General features: G+C 44.6%; 1 protein-coding gene across 2 annotated transcripts in view; it reads right to left on the reverse strand.

The window, feature by feature from the left end:
• SLC5A4 (solute carrier family 5 member 4) overlaps positions 1–21,620 on the reverse strand; it is a 51,580-nt gene that overhangs the window by 26,234 nt on the left and 3,726 nt on the right. The window contains exons 2-6 of one of the 2 annotated variants that reach the window (XM_055374318.2): positions 21,250–21,367; positions 9,094–9,165; positions 6,718–6,822; positions 3,513–3,572; positions 2,184–2,288 (exon numbers count right to left, since the gene is read on the reverse strand). In XM_055374318.2, coding sequence (XP_055230293.1) covers positions 2,184–2,288; positions 3,513–3,572; positions 6,718–6,822; positions 9,094–9,162 — 339 coding nt within the window. In that variant the 5' untranslated portion in view covers positions 9,163–9,165; positions 21,250–21,367. Of the gene's footprint in view, positions 1–2,183; positions 2,289–3,512; positions 3,573–6,717; positions 6,823–9,093; positions 9,166–10,145; positions 10,281–21,249; positions 21,368–21,620 lie in introns of those variants that run through there. The other variant, XM_031005554.3, reaches the window with a different exon arrangement.

Below are 21,620 nucleotides of genomic sequence, written 5' to 3' on the forward strand. Positions count from 1 at the left end.
CAATCTGTGTATCAGAGTGTAAGAGTACACAAAAGGTCATGTCTAAGGTTAATCATTATTAATGTCACTTAAGACATAAACCTGCAGGCAAGAATGGACTCCTGCTAAGGCGTCTTTCCAGCCAGCCACGGACTCTGCACAGCCACAGACCTGCACATGGCTTCCCTGCACCCACACCTAGCTCACCAACATTCTGTCCCTCCCCATCCACCAGTGACCCTCCAGCCTGGGAGGTTGCATCCTTTGGGGGCCCATTTTCACTGTGCATTGTCCTCTGTTCTCTGCCTTCATGCCTGCTCATGCTCTTTTTTAAATAAAAATTTCATTTATCTACTTTTTTGAGACGGAGTCTCGCTCTTGTCACTAGGCCGGAGTGCAGTCGCGCGATCTCGGTTCACTGCAACCTCTGCCTCCCGGGTTCAAGCAATTCTCCTGCCTCAGCCTCCTGAGTAGCTGGGACTACAGGTGCATGCCACAATGCCCAGCTAATTTTTGTATGTTTAGTAGAGACGAGGTTTCACCATGTTGGTCAGGATGGTCTCCATCTCTTGACCTCATGATCTGCCTGCCTCGGCCTCCCAGAGTGTTCGGATTACAGGCATGAGCCACCGCGCCCGGCCTGCTCATGCTCTTCAGAACTGTAAAGCTGTAGATGTCAGCACCAGAGGACAATTGGGAGATTAGCAAGTACAACGATTTAAGAAACGTGTGAACTCTAAGCCCCTGACACCTGTGAGCTTCTCTGCTTCCCTCTGCCTCGCCTAACGTTCCCATCCTGGGGAATACTTAAGTGCCCTCTCCAAGAGTATGACCCCCAATGCCATCCATCAGGGAGCATCCTCTTCTCTGGGTGTGCACAGCACATTTTCTGTACTTGTCCATCACACTCTAGTTCAGCATGTATTTTAGTACATTTACATGTATTGTCATATGAGACTAATTGTTTCATGTGCAGAATTCTTATTTCCTTAGCCAGATGGTGAACTCCCGTGGCTCAAGAATCTTTGCTACGCTCACACAAAGCTCCATAATATGCAGTCAGTGCTGGGCAATGCTCACGTTGCATTGGGAAGGCTCATGCCATCTAACCTAAGCAGCTAGTTCACTTCCAACAACAACTCGGTTCAACAGAGGAGCCATAGGAAAGGTCAGCCTTTTCTCTCATGAACTCTGAGACACCTGCCTAGACTGTAAACTTGAGATTATTTCATTAGTCACCGATACATGAGGAGCAAATAAGTTACTCTTTGTTTTTTACATGTGCTGCTGAATCTTCAAATTCCTTCCTTCTTTCCTCACTGATTGTCTCCCCAAAATGTAATGTTTGTTTGTTTATTTATTTATTTTTGAGATGGAGTCTCACTCTGTCTCCCAGACTGGAGTGCAGTGGTGTGATCTCGGCTCACTGCAACCTCTGCCTCCCGGGTTCAAGCTATTCTCCTGCCTCAGCCTCCCGAGTAGCTGGGATTACTGGTGTGCATCACCATGCCTGGCTAATTTTTGTATTTTTAATAGAGATGGGGTTTTACCATGTTGGCCAGGCTGGTCTCAAACTCCTGACCTCAAGTGATCCACCTGCCTCAGCCTCCCAAAGTGCTGGGATTACAAGTGTGCGCCACTGCACCAGGCCCAAAAAAATGTAACTTTATAAAAAAGTACTTAAAATGTACTTTAAAATTTTTTAACACTTATTTGTGACATATGTCTTACCATGGTGATCTTAGATAGAGTGAACTTAAGAAAAATCAGTATAATAATACAAAGTACTTTCCTTGTGGTTCACGTGTCAGATAATCAAACTGAAAATGAAAATATAAATCAGGACATTGCAATGGAAAAGGCAGGCGACCAAGTCCTTCTCTTTACTACTGAAGAGCTGTTACTTGAATGAGACGTTTTGTTCTTTCTTTACATCCATTTTTTCATATCCTTGATGAGAGGGGAGATTTATACCCAGAGCCTCTCATGACTTAAAAGTCTACCACTCTACGAACACAGGGTCTTTGAAGCTCCCTTTTTCCTCATGAAGACTTTGAAGAGACACTCCTGAGAATTTAAGACATCCATATCCTTGACCCTTTAAAGGCTGTTGACAGTCTACACATCCAGCTCTCTGATATTAGCACTCTGGCCCCATCTGACCAACCTCTTGAAGCTAAAATGCCAGGAGGCTCTGAACTCACAGAAATTAACAAAACCACACAGATGAAGAGGGAGAGGATGGAGAGGTAGACCTGGAGTCGCTCCCCACCAAACCGCTTCTTGAGATATTCTGGCATGGTCATCACCTGCAGAGACAGATATTGACAGGGACTTACCCTTAGGGCCCTGTGCGTTCAGATTATTCAGCATTTCCTAAGCACCTGTGAGTGAAAGTCCTATGTGTGGCCCCTTCCTGGTGATGGAACCATGGCTTCTTACTCATAGAGGCATCCCTGATGCCATGCATAGTGACTGGCAGAGGGTGGGTGCTTAAACCATGCTTCTGAAGAGAAGGACCCCCCCCCATGGATAACTCCAGCCAAGGTCTCTCTCCTGACCAATCTGCAGATCTCACATTCCCACTGCCGGTTGGGTGTCTCCACCTTAGTGTCTTGAATGCACCAAACATAAGTGAAATCATCATTCTCCTTGTCATCCATCATCTGCCTCTGATCTGGAATCCCTGACTCCATTAATGGTGGCCTCGGGCACTCCGACCCTCGAGCTTCAAGTCTTAGAGCTGATCATAATGCTTCCCCCTCCATTGCCTTCACCTTTACTCTGCCATCAAACCTGTCATCTCTGCTCCAGGGTCATTATGCAGGGGCACCATTGATTTCCCCACTGGCTGCAGCCACATTCTATACTGGAAACCTCTCTAGGCAATACATTTGATTTTTTTGTCTTCTGTATATTTCTAGCAATAGGCCAGGTGAAGGGCAGGGACCCAGGTTTCATGATTGAAGAGAAAAAATAAGTGAATAAATGAATGCCTGACAGATTTACCCCAACACTGTGGATACGGAACTGGCCCAGTTGTCCCATAGAACTGATGTCTGTGGTTTATTTGAATAAGCATAGAAACTGATCCTCCCAGTGTTACAACTTGAGAAAGTTACCTTTGTCTTATCTGAGTTCCTCTCTCAGGAAATCAACCATCAGTTCTCCCAGATAGGGTCAAAGAGCTGAAACTCACTAGATCAACACACCTGGACAATGAGAAGCCAGACCCCTCGCCCATTATAATTGTCTAACCCACCACCTGCTTCCTGTTGACCGACTTCTCTTCCTTATCCCCACCCCTAATTCCTGTTTTCCCACACGTGGTTACATATCTTCCCTGTCGTATAAACCCCTAATTTTAGTCCATCAGGAAGATGGATTTGAGACTGAGCTCCCATCTCCTCTGCTGTGGCACCTAAATAAAGCCTTTTTTCCTGGCAATACTCATTGTCTCAGTGATTGATCTTCTGTGCAGTGAGCAGCAGTGCCTAGAACTGAACTCTGGCATTTTGGTAACAGATACTCACCCCCGACTTGATGTAGATAGGGACAAAGATCCACCCAAGAATCGGCAACATTACTGAGGACTACAAGGAACCAAAATAAGAGACAGTGAGACGTTAAAGAGGCTTGGCTTGTGGACCTTCTCCTTCTATGACCTCTGAGTCTGGAAATTAAAAAAAAAAAAGTTGGCTCAATCCTGTCCCATTCAAACAACTATAATCCCGAGACAATTGTGAGTTCCTTTTTTTCTGTTTCTATGACTCAGGGGCCACCGTTTTCTGAGGATTAAATTGTGGTGAAAAAGGGAAAGAAGATAAGGGATCTGATCCCAGTGGAACCCCTGGAAAGTCATACAATCTTTGCCAAAGGGAATTTTTCTTGAATTGCATAAATGATAAATAGAGTGACAAAGCAATGAGAAAGGAACCTGGAGATAGAAGAATATCACCAGTGCTCCCCAAGTCTTCCCACATACAGTGACGATAATAATATAATCTAGCATTAATGTGCAATTTTTACAGAGAGTCTTCACATAGATCACTTACGCTGCTCTCAGCCTAAGTGAGGCAGATATGAGAAGCACAGTTATTCTTATCTTAGAGAGGGGGAGCTTGAGCCTTACGGAGATTAAGGGGGCCCAAGGTCACAGTGACAGGGGGAGCAGCTCAGTTCTCTGCAGCCTGCTCATCACACCCACTTGGTCCATAGGTCATTCTGGCCATGCCTCTGGAGACTGGCTTCATTCTGGTGTCCATGGCACTATTAAAACAAAGCTCCAGCCATAGGGCATATCTGGAGGCTGGGTCCATCCTGGACTCCTGGATACTACTGAAGTAAATGTAGGGGCAAAATCTTCAACAGGGGAGGGGCGCAGGCATGTGTGATCTCTCAAGGTCACTTTCTGAGTTCAACCAGGGAATGGTCTGTTTAAACTTTCACTATGATCCAACTTTCCTTTACACAGGCATCGTCTTCTGCCTAATATGCACATGCATGTACATGAAAACACCAGAAAGAGTAAGATAAAAGAACAGAAAAACTCAGGCAACTCAAAAGCTATTGGTGGCATATCCATCACATGTCCAGCCTTGTGCTAGAGCAAACTTGTCCAACCTGTGGCCCAAGCTGGCTTTGAATGTGGCCCAACACAAATTTGTAAACTTTCTTAAAAAATTATAAGGTTTTTTGGTGATTTTTTTTTTAGGTCATCAGCTATTGTTAGTGTATTTTATGTGTGGTCCAAGATAATTCTTCTTCTAGTGTGGTCCAGGGCAGTCAAAAGATTGGACACCCCTGTGCTAGAGGATGGGCTGGACACATAGTGGGAACTCAGGGAGGAGAGATGAAAGGGAGAGCTAAAATGCTCAAGTGAACATAGGGATTGAGGCATATAGAAATGACATTCCTGGTGGGAATAACTGCTTGAGAAAAATCGTAGAGGTGAGCAGTGATGTGCATGGAATGGGCCAGGCAGAATGGGACCACAGAAGTGCTGAAGGTCAAACAAGAGGTGGAGGCTGGGTGCAGTGGCTCACACCTGTGATCCCAGCATTTTGGGAGGCTGAGGTGAGAGGCTCACAGACCTCAGGAGTTAAGAGACCAGCCTGGGCAACATAGGGAGAACCCCATATCTACAAAAAACCAAAAACCTAGCTGGGCATGGTGGTGCACACCTGTGGTCCCAGCTACATGGGAGGCTGTGGTGGGAGGATTGCTTGAGCCCAGGAGGTCAGTGAGCCATGATCCTGCTACTGCACTCCAGCCTGGGGAACAGAGCAAGGCTGTGGGAGTGTAAATTAGTTCAAACATTGTGGAAGGCAGTGTGGTGATTCCTCAAGGATCTAGAACCAGAAATACCATTTGAACCATCAATCCCATTACTGGGTATATACCCAAAGGATTATAAATCATTCTACTATAAACACACATGCACATGTATGTTTATTGCAGCACTATTTACAATAGCAAATACTTGGAATCAACCCAAATGCTCAACAATGATAGACTGGATAAAGAAAATGTGGCACATATATACCATGGAATACTACGCAGCCATAAAAAAGGATGAGTTCATGTCCTTTGCAGGGACATGGATGAAGCTGGAAAGCCCTCATTCTCAGCAAACTAACCCAGGAACAGGAAATCAAACACATGTTCTCATTCATAAGTAGGCGCTGAACAATGAGAACACATGGACACAGGGAGGGGAACATCACACACTGGGGCCTGTCAGGGGGTGAGGGGCAAGGAGAGGGAGAGCATTAGAACAAATACCTGATGCATGCGTGGCTTAAAACCTAGATGATAGGTTCACAGGTGCAGCAAACCACCATGGCACATGTATACACCTATGTAACAAACCTGCAGCTTCTGCACATGTATCCCAGAACTTAAAATTGACAAAGAAGACAACGACAAACAAATAAGAAAAAAAAAAAAAAACAAAGAGGAGAACATTCTATACAGACACCCAGAAAAACCTGGGATATGACTTCCATTAATATACCTGGATGCTGTGGTTTCAACGTGTACTTGGGATATGACTTCCATTAATATACCTGGATGCTATGGTTTCAACGTGTACTTGGGATATGACTTCCATTAATATACCTGGATGCTATGGTTTCAACGTGTACTTGGGATATGACTTCCATTAATATACCTGGATGCTATGGTTTCAACGTGTACTTGGGATATGACTTCCATTAATATACCTGGATGCTGTGGTTTCAACGTGTACCACCAAGTTCATGTGTTGGAAACTTAATCCCCAATGCAACAGTATTGAGAGGTTGGAGCATTAAGGGGTGATTAGGTCATGAGGGCTCTTCCCTCATAAACAGATGGATCCCATTATTGAGATAGCGGGTTAGTTATAGTAGGAGTGGGTTCCTGATTTTAAAAAATGAGTTTCACCCTCTCCTCCCCTTTTCTCTTCTGTCTCTGTCTCTTTCTCTCTCTCTCTCATCCTCCATCCCTCTCTCCCTCTCTCTCGTGCCCTATTGCCCTTCCACCTTCCACCTTCCACCATGGGACGATGAAGCAAGAAGCCCTTGCCAGATGTGGGTCCCTCAGCCCTTGCACTTCCCAGCCTTCAGAGCTGTCAGAGATACATTTCTGTTCTTTATAAATTACCCAGCCTGTGATATTCTGTCATAGCAGCATAAAACATACTAAGACACTGGATATGGTTTTGATTTGAAGGAAAAAGCCTATGATGTCACTTACAGTCCATTCAAATGTTACGGTGGCGACTCCTGAAGCTGCTCCTGTCCCAGCCAGCCCCACATAGTGGTTGCTGCCGATGTTACTGGCAAAGAGAGAGGCGCCCATCTGGAATGCAAGAGAACAGACTAGGGTTGGAGTTAAAAGATCCAGATCAGACTTCTTGAAAATAGACAGATGCAGCTGGGCGTGGTGGCTCACGCCTGTAATCCCAGCACTTTGGGAGGCTGAGGCGGGCGGATCACAAGGTCAGGAGATCGAGACCATCCTGGCTAACACGGTGAGACCCCATCTCTACTAAAAATACAAAAAAGTCAGCCGGGTGTGGTGGTGGGCGCCTGTAGTCCCAGCTGCTCTGGAGGCTGAGGCAGGAGAATGGCATGAACCCGGGAGGCAGAGCTTGCAGTGAGCAGAGATCATACCACTGCACTCCAGCCTGGGCGCCAGAGCAAGACTCTGTCTCAAAAAAAGAAAAAAAAAGAAAATAGACAGATGCTGAGATGCTTCGGTCACTACTCCTCACCCTCAGAGCAGGAGTCAAGCAAACAATGGCCCCTGGGCTAATCCAGCCCACAGTCAGTTTCTGAATGGCCCATGAGCCAAGAATGTTTTTTTACATTTTTGCATTGTTAAATAATGGTTAACAATCTAAGTAAGCATAATATTTTGTGAAATGTGAAATTGTAAACATGTGAAATTGTATGACTCAAATTTCATTGTCTGGAACACAGCCGTGCTCATTGGTTTTCCATATGGACTTGGGCTGCTTTTTGTCCTACAACAGCAGGGTTCTGTGGCTGCAATAGACTATATGTCTAGAAAACTCTAAAGTATTTACAATCTGGCCTTTTACAGAAAAGCTCGTTGGCCCCTGTCTTGGGGGAGCATTGGTCAATCTACTAAAATGCTCTGAGTTGAGCCTGTCCTTGGCCAAGCACTGCCAGATCTCTCATCAGCTCTTGTCCCTTTAATCATACGCAAAGACCCCAAGCTGGCTAGGAGGGAGTTTCTCTCCATCCTCCCAGCCACAGGACACTCTTTTCATTCATCCCCTCACCATTACAGTGTCTGCTGTTCTAAAGACCCAGAGATCAAGAGAGGTCTCTTGAGTGGACGTGGATGAGCACCAGTCCTAGCAGAAGAGAATTGGGGTGTGGCTCTTCCCACTTTTTAAGGCCTCTGTAAAATCACTTTTTCTGCTCAGCTACATGGGGCCAGAGGATGGGATTGAGCTGGTTTTTGGCTTCAAGATCGCTTGAGCCTCCTTGCATGTTTCACTAAACAGTCCTAAAAATGCAATGTCTGATTGGATGTCCCAAATAAAATTCATTTCAAACTTCCAGTTGTTCTGCTTCAGTCACCCCAGCCAGGACAGTTGCCCATCTCCACTTCCCCTCATACCATTTAGAAAATGAGTCAGATCTGTGAACGAAGCATTTGCTAAGCACCCACTGTATAATGTGATGCTGGGCTGACACTCTCCAGGTGCAGAGGGGAAGACGCAGCCTCTGCTGCAGTGGGACTCTGGCTGAGGGGGCCACACATCAAAACCCCACAAGAACACCCACTGGGCAAGAATCAAGAGGCATCAGCATTAGCAACATCACAGGGAACACAACCAATAACTGCATGGGACATAGGGACCCATGGAGAGAGCCGGGAGGCTCCTCAGATGAGGAAGGGCTGAGGTGAGGCATTGAAAGAGGACAGCAGACAAGGGGAGGCCAATCCTAACAAGAGGGCCAGCATCAGCTCAGGACTGGCAACAAAGCAGGAATGCGCAGAGCTTGTAAGAAGCCAGGAGAAGACTCTTGATAAGGAGCAGAAGAAAAGAACATAAGGTGGGGCTGAGCTGGGGTCCTTCAGTGCCAGACTGAACCGGCTGTCATAATAGGTGACATATTGTAATGTCCTGGAATTACAGAGAGGAGCCATGAAGTCAGGGATTTAGGAAGGGAGGCTCAGCGAGTAGGCAACCAATGTACATCAGAAATGATCAACATTCCCAATGTTGTCTACATTCACTTTTTTTTTTTTGAGATGGAGTTTCATTCTTGTTGCCCAGGCTGGAGTGCAGTGGTGTGATCTAGGCTCACTGCAACTTCTGCCTCCCAGGTTCAAGTGATTCTCCTGCCTCAGCCTCCTGAGTAGCTGGGATTACAGGCATACACCACCATGTCTGGCTAATTTTTGTATTTTTAGTAGAGATGGTTTCACCATGTTAGTCAGGCTGGTCTCGAACTCCTGAACTTAGATGATCTGCCAGCCTTGGCCTCCCAAAGTGCTGGGATTACAGGCGTGAGCCACCGCACCCGGCCTACGTTCAGTTTTAAGCACACACTCAGGAAATTTATCTCCAGAAAACTTCGGTCCACTTACCGGCCACCAGGCCATATCACGACCAGCGAGGAAGAAGCCTCCTATAGTACCTCGGTTGGTCTTCAGCATCGCCTGAGCAGAAGGGAAGACAGGTGAGGGTCAAGCCCCAGCAAGTGCACCCAGACATCCCAGAGGCTCTGGCCAGGGTGCTGAGAGGGGTGACTTCAGCACTCCTACAGAGAGAAACATTTCGCTGGAAAGTGTTCTATAGCATCAAATTTTAAAGGACTTCAAAAACAGTGGCTTTGTAAAAACCCAGGGCTGGAAGAACTTAAAAAAATCATAATCCTTAACTTCTGTCTTAACTGCTCTGATTATTCTCACTTATAAAAACCATGTGAGGTATCATTGAGCCATGCTTGCAATAAAATTTGCAGTCTCGGCCGGGCACGGTGGCTCACGCCTGTAATTCCAGCACTTTGGAGGGCCGAGGCGGGTGGATCACGAGGTCAAGAGATCGAGACCATCCTGGCCAACATGGTGAAACCCCGTCTCTACTAAAAATACAAAAAGTTAGCCGGGTGTGGTGGCGCATGCCTGGAGTCCCAGCTACTTGGGAGGCTGAGGCAGGAGAATGGCGTGAACCCAGGAGGCGGAGCTTGCAGTGAGCCAAGATAGCGCCACTGCACTCCAGCCTGGACGACAGAGCAAGACTCCGTCTCAAAAAAAAAAAAATTTGCAGTCTCAAATTTATTAAAAGAAAAAAATTCAACATGAATGAAGAGTCCAACTCACTAAATCAGAAAGTGAGCAAACAACAAAAGAAAGTGAAAGAAATGTGATAATAAAAATACCCTCTTTGTCCATTATGCCAGGTGTTGGGGATGCATAGTAAATCTGAAGGTCCCGGTGCTGGCTGTGTGCACACGATGGGGTTATTAGGAGAATACATTAGTTCATTGTAAGCGTTATTTATGCAACACACAAGAAAATGATTCTGACAACACAATGACATTTGTGAAAAGCTTTGTCACAACCACACCCCTTCCCCCCTTAAGATACCCCCTCCTAAACCTTGTGCCCACCCTAAAAGCCACTGGGATTCCACCTACCCACAGCCCAACAGCCATCACCGCCAGAAAATAGATGACAATGACTGAGATGTCAGCAGCATTTCGGATGCGGTCAGACAATGGAGGTGGCTCTGGGGTCTCAGCTATGGTGCTGGGGCTAACCGTACTGGCCATGGCTGCAGGCAGTGCTATACCCATTCCACGCGTGAGCCATCTTTATATAAGTTCTGGGTTAATGATCAGCCTCAGGCAGGTGGGGCGAGATATCAGAGCCAGCTCCTGGATATGGAGACCTTTAAACCTCTTCTCCAAAGCTGTGGCACCCCAGCCCTCCACCAGTGAGTGCTAGCCTAGGTACAGTGTGAGAATGAGGGATGCAGGGCCAGAAATGAGGGGAAAATTTGAGGTGGAGCATGGGGTGTTCTCTGAGTGCAAAGACAGGGTCTTTAAAGAGATTTGACCAGGTGGAGGGAGGATTTGAGAGAAATGAAGACAGACAAGGAGGGGAGAAGGACAGACTAGAAGGTACCAGAAACCAGCCAGGAGGGACCGAATGCAATGGTCCTTCAGAGAACAGATACAGTTTCTGACCAGTGAGCTATATCCCTTGACAGTGAAGTGAATTATGCCTTTCATGGGTTCCAAAGTCCCACATTTCTCTGAAGTGGGTTTCATGTGCCCCAGAAAGACATTGGTGGCCTGTACAGGAAAGGAAGTGGCTCTTCAAGCACCGTATGTGGAGAGCTGAGGGCAGAGCTGTGGAGAGCGCTGGGTCAGAGGGTTGTACAAGGAGTGAATCAACCTGGAAGCATGTGATGGGGATCATGAGGACTCAGGAAACAAGACTCCTGGACCACAGCCAAGAAGAAGTTAGAAGTAAAGCCTACACGGTGGCTGACACCTGTAATCCCAGCACTTTGGGAGGCCAAGGAGAGAGCATCACTTGAGGCCAGGAGTTCAAGACCAGCTTGGGCAACATAGGGAGTCTTTGTCTCTATAAAAATTAGCTGAGTGTGGTGATGCACGTGTGTGGCCCCAGCTACTTGGGAGGCTGAAGAGGGAGGATCACCTGTGACTGGGAGGTCAAAGCTATAGTGAGCCATGATCACGCCACTGCACTCTAGCCTGGGCAACTGAGCAAGATCCTGTCTCAAAAACAAACAAACAAACAAACAAAAAACAACAACAAAAAAACAAAACCAAAAACACACACGAAAAAACGGAAAGCCCAGACATTCTTCTTTTATACTTCATTTTTTATTGTGGCAAAGTATACATAGCATAAAATGTACCATTTTAATCCCTTTTAAGTATACAATTCATTGGCATTAAGTACATTTACAGTGTTGTGCAGCCATTACCACTGTCCATTTCCAGAACTTTTTCATCATCTCCAAACAGAAGTATGTACCCACTAAAAACTAACTCCCCATCCCTCCCTCTCTCCAGGCCCTGGTAACCTCTGTTATTCTTTCTTACTATATAAATTTGCCTATTCTAGGTACCTCATACAAATGAAATCATACGATATTTTCCTCTTTTATTTCACTTAGTATGACATTTTCAAGGTTCATCCATATTGTAGCATGTATCAGAATTTCCTTCCTTTTTAAGGCTGAATAATATTCCAATACTCATATATACCACATTTTGTTTATCCATTCAACTGTTGATGGGCATTCAGGTTCTTTCTATACTTGGCTATTATAAATAATGCTGCTGAGAACATTGGTGTGCAAGGATCTGTTTGAATCCCTACTTTCAATTCTTTTGAGTCTATATGTAGAAGTGGAATTGCATGTGATAATTCTGTGTTTAACTTTTTGTAGAACTGCCAAACTGTTGTTCACAGCAGCTGCACAATTTTACATTCTTTCCACAGTGCATAGGAGAGTTAATTTCTCCATATCCTCTTCAATACTTGTCATTTATGTTTTAATTATAGACATGCTAGTAGGTATCAAGTGGGTATCACAATATAGTTTTGATTTACACTTCTAACACAATCACTAGTAATGTTGATTTTTTCATGTGCTTATAGCCATTTGTGCATCTTCTTGGAGAGATATATATTCAACTTCTTTGTCCATTTAAAAATTATGCTGTATTCTTTTTTATACTGCTCCTTGTGGAGCAGGACTACCGCATTGGCAGTGTACCCAGAATAGCCTTATGTTGTATTTTTGTTGCTGTTGAATTGTAGAATTTCCTTTTTATTTCTCAGAGACAGGGTCTCATTCTGTCACCCAGGCTGGAGTGCAGTGAGGTAAGCATGGCTCACTGCAGCCTCAACCTCCTGGGCTCAAGTGATCCTCCCATCTCAGCCTCCACCATAGCTGGGACCACAGGCACATGCCACCCATGCCTGGGTAACTTCATTTTTTTAGAGGCGGGGGTCTTACCATGTTGTCCAGGCTGGTCTTGAACACCTGGGCTCAAGTAATTCCTTGTCTCAGCCTCTCAAAGTGCTGGGATTACAGGCATAAGCCACTGAACCCAGCAAGGTTTTCTTTTTTTTTTTTTTTAATTTTTTTTTTTGAGACAGAGTTTCACTCTTGTTGCCCAGGCTGGAGTGCAATGGCACAATCTTGGCTCACTGCAACCTCCATTTCCTGGGTTCAAGCGATTCTCCTGCCTCAGCCTCCCGAGTAGCTGGGATTACAGAAACACACCACCATGGCCGGCTATTTTTTGTATTTTTAGCAGAGAAGGGGTTTCACCATATTGACCAGGCTGGGCTCGAACTCCTGACCTCAGGTAATTCTCCCGCCTTGGCCTCCCAAAGTGCTGGGATTCCAGGTGTGAGCCACCTCGCCCAGCTGAGGCTTTCTTTATGCATTCTTTATTTTATTTGTGAGACAGAGTCTTGCTCTGTTGCCCAGGCTGGAGGGTGGTGGTACAATCTCCACTCACTGCAGCCCCCACCTCGCAGGTTCAAGTGATTCTTCTGCCTCAGCCTCCCGAGTTGCTGGGATTACAGGCATGCACCACCATTTCCAGCTAATTTTTGTATTTTTAGTGGAGATGGGGTTGTGTCATGTTGGCCAGGCTGGTCCTGAACTCCTGATCTCATGTCATCTGTGAATAGAGATGATCTTACTTCTTTTCCAACTAGAATGCCTTTTAATTATTTCTATTTCTTACCCACTTATTCTGGCTGGGACTTCCAATGCTATGTTGAATAGAGGAAGTATGGTTGATTCCAAAATATAAAATAACCCCCCACAACTCAATGGCAAAAACAAAAAAACTAATAAGCCAATTAAAATGGGCTAAAGACTTAGACATTTCTCAAAAAAACACATACCAATAGCCAAGAGGTATATGAAAAATTGTTCAACATCACTAATCATTGGGAAAATGCAAATCAAAACCAGTATGAAATATCACCTCACACCTGTCAGGATAGCTATTATAAAAAAAAAAGAGAAAGAAAAAAAAGACAAGTATCAAGGATGTGGAGAAACTGGAACCCTTGTACACTGTTGGTGAGGATGCAAAATGGTGCAGCTCCTATGGAAAACAGTATGAAGCTTCCTCAAAAAGTTAAAAATAGAACTACCAAGTGATCTAGCAATTCCATTTCTGGGCATGTATCCAAAAAAATTGAAACTGGCATCGCAAAAAGATATATCTGTACACCCATGTTCATAAGTACTATTCACAAAAGATACAGAAACAACCTAATGTCCATCAGTGGATGCATGGATAAAGACTATGTGGTATATGCATCAATGGCATATTATTCAGCCTTTGAAAGGCAGAATATTCTACAATATGCAACAATGTGCATGAACCTTGAGGACATTATGCTCAGTGAAATAACCTGTCACAGGAGGTCAAATATTGCATAATTCCACTTATATGAGGTACCCCAAATGGTCAAATACATAGAATTCGTGAGTGGAATGGTAGTTGCCAGGGAGCGTGGGGGGAGGTAAATGGAGAGTTGCTAATTAACAGGCAGAAAGTTCCAGTTAAACAAGATGAATCAGTGGCAGAGATCTGCTGTACAACATTGTACCTACAATTAAGTACTGTTTTGTACACTTAAAAATTTGTTAAGGGGTAAAGTTCATGTTAAGTGTTCTAATCACATAATTTTTTATTAAAGTCATGAAAGTAGACCACATGGTCTAGATCATAATCTCAGGGGAAAAGCTTTTAGTCTTTCAGCATTATTAGCTATTAATGACAAAATTAACCTATTAGCTATAGGGTTTTCATATGTGGCTTTATTATATTGAAAGAGTTTTCTTATATTCCATGTTGATTGTTTTTTATCCAAAAAGGGCTGAATTTTGTCAATGCTTTTTCTGCACCAGGTGTTTTTTTTTCCTTTGTTCTATTAACGTGGCATACTACATTGACTGATTTTTATATGTTGAACTATCCCTGTATTCTGAGAAAAAATTCCCCATGTTCTTGGTGTATAATTTAATATGCTGCCATATTAGGTTACCTATTTTGTAGATTATTTTTGCATTAGTATTGATAAAGGACACTGCTGTGTATTTTTCTGTTCTTGCAGTGTCTTTGTCTCGTTTTGGTATCAGGGTCATGCAAGCCTCATGTAATGAGTTAAGAAGTGTTCCCTCCTCTTCAGTTTTTTTGGAAGAGATTAAGGTGGATTGGTGTTAATTCTTCCTTAATTGTTGGGTACGATTCACCAGTGAGTCATTTGGTGAAGGGCTTTTCAATTTTTTTGAGAATACACACCAAGTTTTATTGGGAGAAGGGAGTATTCACAGGAGTAGGTAAAAGAAAGGGAAGTCACACAGGGTGGAGTGGTGGGATGATTGTGGGTACAAGGCAGACAGGGGAACACACAGCGACACCTGCCCCCACCCCAACCCCAGGAAGGGCAGGGGAGCAGTGAAGGCCCAGGAAGATTGAGGTTGGTGAAAGAAAGCAACAGGGTCCCTGGGCTGGGGGACTCAGGGGCTTGTAAACATTGACCACTCTCAGAAGGGGATGAGGGTGGGAGAGGGGTCCCCCTATACTTCCTCACAGGGTTAAGGCCTCTCCAGGTCCCTGGGCCCCCTAATTCCAAAGTTTCTTAGCTGGAGGTAAAGAGCAGAAAGAGACAGGAAGAGTGCCCCACTTCCTCTACATTGGCTGCAGCAGAGGTGGGGGTGCTTACATTCAGTCACAACAGGAATCTCCCCTACACCTGCCTAGGGGAAAGGAGGAGCTGGGGGCAGCAGCAGCAGTCACTCCCCCCAGCCGTCACCTCTTATTACTTTAGAGAAAAGATTGTATTTTCATGGACAAATGCTAACACTGTTGAAACCAGGGAGAAACGGTGGAGGAGTGCTTCCACCCAAGGCCAGCTGTATTCCCCCAACACCAACCCAGCTGCCATTTTGGTGACAAAAAAAAAAAACAAAAAACAAAAAACAAAAAACAAAAACCCACAAATCATCTTTCTAGGATAGACAGGGAAAGAAACAAGCCACTCTCCATATCCCCAGGGCAGGAGGGAGAAATCTACTCATGGAGGGTGGCAGTGGCAGAACCTTGCCCTAACAGTGCACTCTGAGCAATGAGGTCTACGAGAGGAGTTAGAGGAAAAACCCAAAAGATAAAACAAACTATTAAAAATCGGAAAACGGATGGAGACAAATCCAGGTATGGGACCAGGAATAAGAAGTCATGAGGCCGGGCACGGTGGCTCACGCCTGTAATCCCAACACTTCGGGAGGCCAAGGTGGGTGGATAATCTGAAGTCAGGAGTTTGACACCAGCCTGGCCAACATGGTGAAACCCCGTCTCTGCTAAAAATACAAAAATTAGCTGGGTGTGATGGCGGGCTCCTGTAATCCCAGCTAGTCAGGAGGCTTAGGCAGGAGAATCGTTTGAACCCAGGAGGGGAAGGTTGCAGTGAGCTGAGATCGTGCCATTGCACTCCAGCCTGGGCGACAGGGCGAGACTCTATCTCAAAAAAAAAAAAAAAAAAAAAAAAAAAAGTCACGAGCACTAGAAAAGGCAGCCTCCCGTGACCCAGGAGACCCACACTTCTCTTCACCCCACCCTTAGCGAAGGCTAAACAATGCATCAATATGCACAGGGGAGAATGCTCACTCCTCTCCCGTTTGGTCAGTGGAGGGGTCAGCTGCAGAGCTGGGTGGTCCACACCCCAAGAGCTGGCTGCAGTTCAGGTCCTGGGTCAGAGCTCCCTCTGCCATTGCAACCTTAAGCTGCCCACTCCTTACCCTTTGAAAGTCTATCCTCCTGCCCCCTTCACAGGCCCCTACTCAGTCTGCTTAGCTTTCTCTCTGCAGCCCCTAGAGCAATTGTCCACCTTCGTTGTTCCCAGGAGTGAGACAGGAGCGAGGTGGGGGCTTGTGGCCCAAAGAACACATTCACATGGCAAGGCAGAGAGCTAGAGCTTTCAGGCTCACACCCAGGGCATCCCCCTCAATGGCACTGGTTGGGGAAGCCCCTTACCAGGGGCAGGGTCAGAGTCCTGCCACCCCGAACTTCCAGCCAGATAAGGTTGGCATACCCTGGCCAGCACAGGATGATCGCCCAGGGAGCTGGGCCACTAGTCCAATTTGTGCAACTCTCCCCCAAAGCAGCAAAGCCAAGGGGCAACTTTGTGTTTGTTTGTTTTTTAATGTACAATTAATATTGACTATAGTCACCCTGTTGTGCTATCAAATAGTATGTTTTATTCATTCTGGTTTTTTTACCCATTAACCATCCTCACCTCCCTCCCAGCTCCACAATACCCTCCCCAGCCTCTCATAACCATCCTTCTGTTTCCTATGTCCATGAGTTCAACTGTTTTGATTTTTAGATCCCACAAATAAGTGAGAACATGAGATGTTTGTCTTTCTGTGACTAGCTTATTTCACTTGACATAATAATCTTCATTTCCATCCATGATGTTGCAAATGACATGATCTCCTTTTTTATGCCTGAATAGTATTCCATTGTGCATATACATCACATTTTCTTTATCCATTCATTCGTTGATGGACACTTAGGTTGCTTCCACATCTTGGCTATTGTGAATAGTGCTGCAACAAATACGAGAGTGCAAATATCTCTTCAATATAGTGATTTTCTTTCTTTTGGGTATATGCCCAACAGTGGGATTGCTGGATCACATGGTGGCCCCAATTGTAGTTTTTTGAGGAGTCTTCACACTGTTCTCCATAGTGGTTGTACTAATTTACATTCCCATCAATAGTGTGTGAGGGCTCCAAGGGACTACTTTGGCCCCACCCCAGACACCTCTGCCAGTCACAGCCACCGCCACAGCCACAGGTTGCTGCTCACAGCAGGTCTGATGGGAGGGGCTCGGAGGGGCCTCACTGTGCAAACTGATGGCTAGCAGCTTCTAGTTACCCTGATGGCCCACCTTCTAGGGGCAGGTGGGTAAATGCAGCCTCAGGGGCCAGGCAGGACAGGTCCATGTGGCCTGTGTCCCTGCTGAAGGGCTCTTCTTTATCGACAAGTTTTTGATTATTGATTCAGTCTCCTTACCAGTTCCAGGTCTGTTGTTTCCTTCCTCTTGACTCACAGTTGGTGGACTGCATGTTTCTTTTTTTTTGTTTAGACTCTTAAGTTCTGGGATACATGTACAGAACATCCAAGTGCAAAAAAGAAAAGAAAGTTCAAATTCCTACAGTCAGAAATAAAAGTGCGTACATCACTACATTTTTATTTTTATTTTTATTTTTTTTGAGACAGAGTCTCACTCTGTTGCCCAGGCTGGAGTGCAGTGGCGTGATCTCGGCTCACTGCAAGCTCTGACTCCCAGGTTCATGCCATTCTCCTGCCTCAGCCTCGCGAGTAGCTGGGACTACAGGTGGCCACCACCTCTCCCAGCTAATTTTTTGTATTTTTAGTAGAGATGGGGTTTCACTGTGTTAGCCAGGATGGTCTCGATCTCCTGACCTTGTGATCCACCCGCCTCGGCCTCCCAAAGTGCTGGGATTACAGGCATGAGCCACCATGCCCGGACCTACATTTTTTTTTTTGACAAGATATCACTGTCAACCAGGCTGGAGTGCATTCACTGCCTGCTGAGTAGCTACAAGCATACACCACCATGCCTGGCTAGTTTTTGTCTGTTTGTTGTTTTTTGTTAGAGACAGGGTTTCACCATGTTGCACAGGCTGGTCTCAAACACTGGGTTCAAGTGATTCAGCCTCCCAAAGTGCTGCGATTACAGGCATGAGCCACTGAGCCTTGCCTCAATACTGGTTTTATAAAAATTAAAAAGATTTTAAGAGAATACTATAAACATTTGTATGCCAACAAGTTGGTTAGCCCAGATAAAATGAACCGATTCCTTAGAAACATGCAGTCTACCCATTTATGCGGCCAAGAAACATATGAAAAAAAGCTCATCATCACTGGTCATTAGAGAAATGCAAACCAAAACCACAATGAGATACCATTTCACGCCAGTTAGAATGGCGATCATTAAAAAGTCAGGAAACAACAGATGCTGGGGAGGATGTGGAGAAATAGGAACACTTTTATACTGTTGGTGGGAGTGCAAATAAGTTCAATCATTGTGGAAGACAGTGTGGCGATTCCTCAAGGATCTAGAACCAGAAATACTATTTGACCCAGCAATCCCATTACTGGGTATATACCTAAAGGATTATAAATCATTCTACTATAAAGACACACGCACATGTATTTTTATTGCGGTACTATTCACAATAGCAAAGACTTGGAACCAACCCAAATGCCCATCAATGGTAGACTGGATAAAGAAAATGTGGCACATACATATCATGGAATACTATGCAGCCATAAAAAAGGATGAGTTCATGTCCTTTGCAGGGACATGGATTAAGCTGGGAACCATCATTCTCAGCAAACTATCACAAGAACAGAAAACCAAACACTGCATGTTCTCGCTCATAAGGGGAGTTAAACAATAACACATGAACATAGAACATCATACACCGGGGCCTGTCATGGGGTTGGGGGCTGGGAGAGGGAGAGCATTAGGAGAAATGCCTAATGTAGATGATGGGTTGATGGGTGCAGCAAACCACCATGGCACGCGTATACGTATGTAACAAACCTGCATGTTCTGCATATGTACCCCAGAACTTAAAGTATAATAATAAAAAAAAAAGAAATTGTCCTGAGACCACTTAAAACTGGACGATGACCTTTCTTTTTTTACATTAGAGAATATAATAGAACTAAGAAATCTCAAGCAGGTGTGGCAGCTCACACCTGTAATCTCAGCACTTTGGGAGGCCAAGGCAGGAGGATCACTTGAGCCAGGCGTTCTAGACCAGCCAGGGCAACATGGTGAGACCCCCATCTCTACAAAAAATAGAAAAAATTCGTTGGGCATGGTGGCATGTGCCTGTGGTCCCAGCTTCTTGGGAGGCTGAGGTGGATCACCTGAGCCCGTGTAGTTAACGTTACAGTAAGCCATGATTATGCCACTGCATTCTAGCAGCAGTGGGCGACAGAGACCCAGTCTCAAAACAAAACAAAACAAAACAAAACAAGAAACCAGAAAAAAGAAGACATCTATTAATCAGACCGAAGTCCTAAAAGAGAAATAACATTTAATCAGACCGAAGTCCTAAAAGAGAAATAACATTTAAAAAGAAGACATCTAAAGTTGTAATAAATCATACCCTGCATGTTTTATCCAAGCCTAGAATTCATATTAACACAAAATATATTACTGATAGCTGTTCCACACTTTTTTTGTAGCCCTTGTTAAGACTACGAATGTATGTATTTTGAATCTGTTTTTGGCTGATAAATGTGTGAACCCCACAGGTTAAAGTCTGTTGAAAGAATATACCTCAAATATAGTCACTGTCTCATATTTTCTTTCTTTTTTTCATCTCAAGTTTGGAAATGTTTGAAAATGCCCATGTATAATGATAATTGTAGTCTCTTTCTTAGAAAGGAAATCACAAATAATTTATATAGAATCTTAATATTTCCACTTATTGATGTACTACAACTCAGATATACTTCCTTTGTGTTACTCTTTGGATGATGTAAAATCAAATTTGCTTCCTTGCCAGGCATGGTGGCTCACACCTGTTATCCCAGCACTTTGGAAGGCCAAGGTGGGAAGATTGCTTAAGACCAGTTCTGGCAATATAGTGAGATCCTCATCTCTACAAAATAGTTAAAAAATTAGCCAGTCTTGGTAGCACACACTGGTAGTCCCAGCTACTGGGAAGGCTGAGGCAGAAGGATGGCTTCAGCCCAGGAGTTCGAGGCTACAGTGAGCCATAATTGTACCATTGCACTCCAGCCTGGGCAACAGAGCAAGACCCTGTCTCAAGAAAAAAAAATTTGCTTCCTTAAATTATATTATTGTTTTAGATGACCTCCAGAGAATCATGAAACTGCAAGGAGGATGAAAAGCAAGAGGAAATATGAAGGAAACCAGATTGATTAAATTATATGTGGATCCAATAGTAATTATTTGTTGTCTACTTTTTGGTAAATATTTTTCATATTTCATGTCCAAAATGTAGGCCACACACTTTTGGAGGCTGAGGTGGGTGGATCACTTGAGGCCAGGTGTTTGAGACCAGCCCAGTCAACATGGTGAAACCCCCTCTCTACTAAAAATACAAAAATTAGCTGGGTGTGGTGGCTCATGCCTGTAATTCCAGCTTTGCGGGAGGGAGAGGAATGAGAAACGCTTGAACCGGGGAGGTGGAGGTTGGAGTGAGCTGAGATCATGCCACTGCACTCCAGCCTGGGTGATGGAGTGGGACTCTGTCTCAAAAAAGGGAAAAAACAAAACAAAACAAACAGAACAAAATGTAGGCCACAGATACAGCTCTCAACTAAGTTTGACTCTTTTAAGACCACATCAATACAAATAAGAATAGTAACAGACTCTGTTACAAGTGTTTATAAATTGCCAGGGGAGGACAACAGGGAAAGGATTTGCCTTGGGGCAAAAGGAAAGGCCCCTACAGGAAGAAACACTTGATCAGGGCATTGGGTGCAGGGGAGCTTAGCCATTTAGCCATGTCATTCAGGAATAAAGGTTTCCCGGGAGTAGGAAGGGGGAAACTTTGCCTTTGAATTTAAACTAGTATAATTTATAATAATCTTGTGAAGAGCAGGTAGTCAGGATATCCTCAGCTATTAAAACACAGAAATGATGACTAACTGAGTGGTTATGAGATGCCAGGGGTCCGTGTCTTTTGGTGGACGTTTCAGAAAGTAGAATGGGGACAGAAAGCTTGGATCCGGACCAGGTCTCTTCATAAACTTCCACACAGCGCCACCTGGAGACAGGGAAGAGGGAGGCAGCTGAGAGAAAACCCCAGGTAGTTTCACTATTACTTCATTTATCAAACGTGGTTCAATATGTCTGCAATAGTCATGCAAAAACTAAAACCTGTTCACACTTTACAGATTAAGCACAAACTATTTACAAATACAGAGAGTAATATTAATAAAATTAAATGTACAGGAATGATTTTGTCTAAAAGCAAAGAAAAAATTATAAATACTGGCCACGGGCAATGTTCTTGAGAT

Source organism: Gorilla gorilla, chromosome 23 (genome assembly GCF_029281585.2).
Source record: "Gorilla gorilla gorilla isolate KB3781 chromosome 23, NHGRI_mGorGor1-v2.1_pri, whole genome shotgun sequence".
Taxonomy (NCBI): Eukaryota; Metazoa; Chordata; class Mammalia; order Primates; family Hominidae; genus Gorilla; species Gorilla gorilla.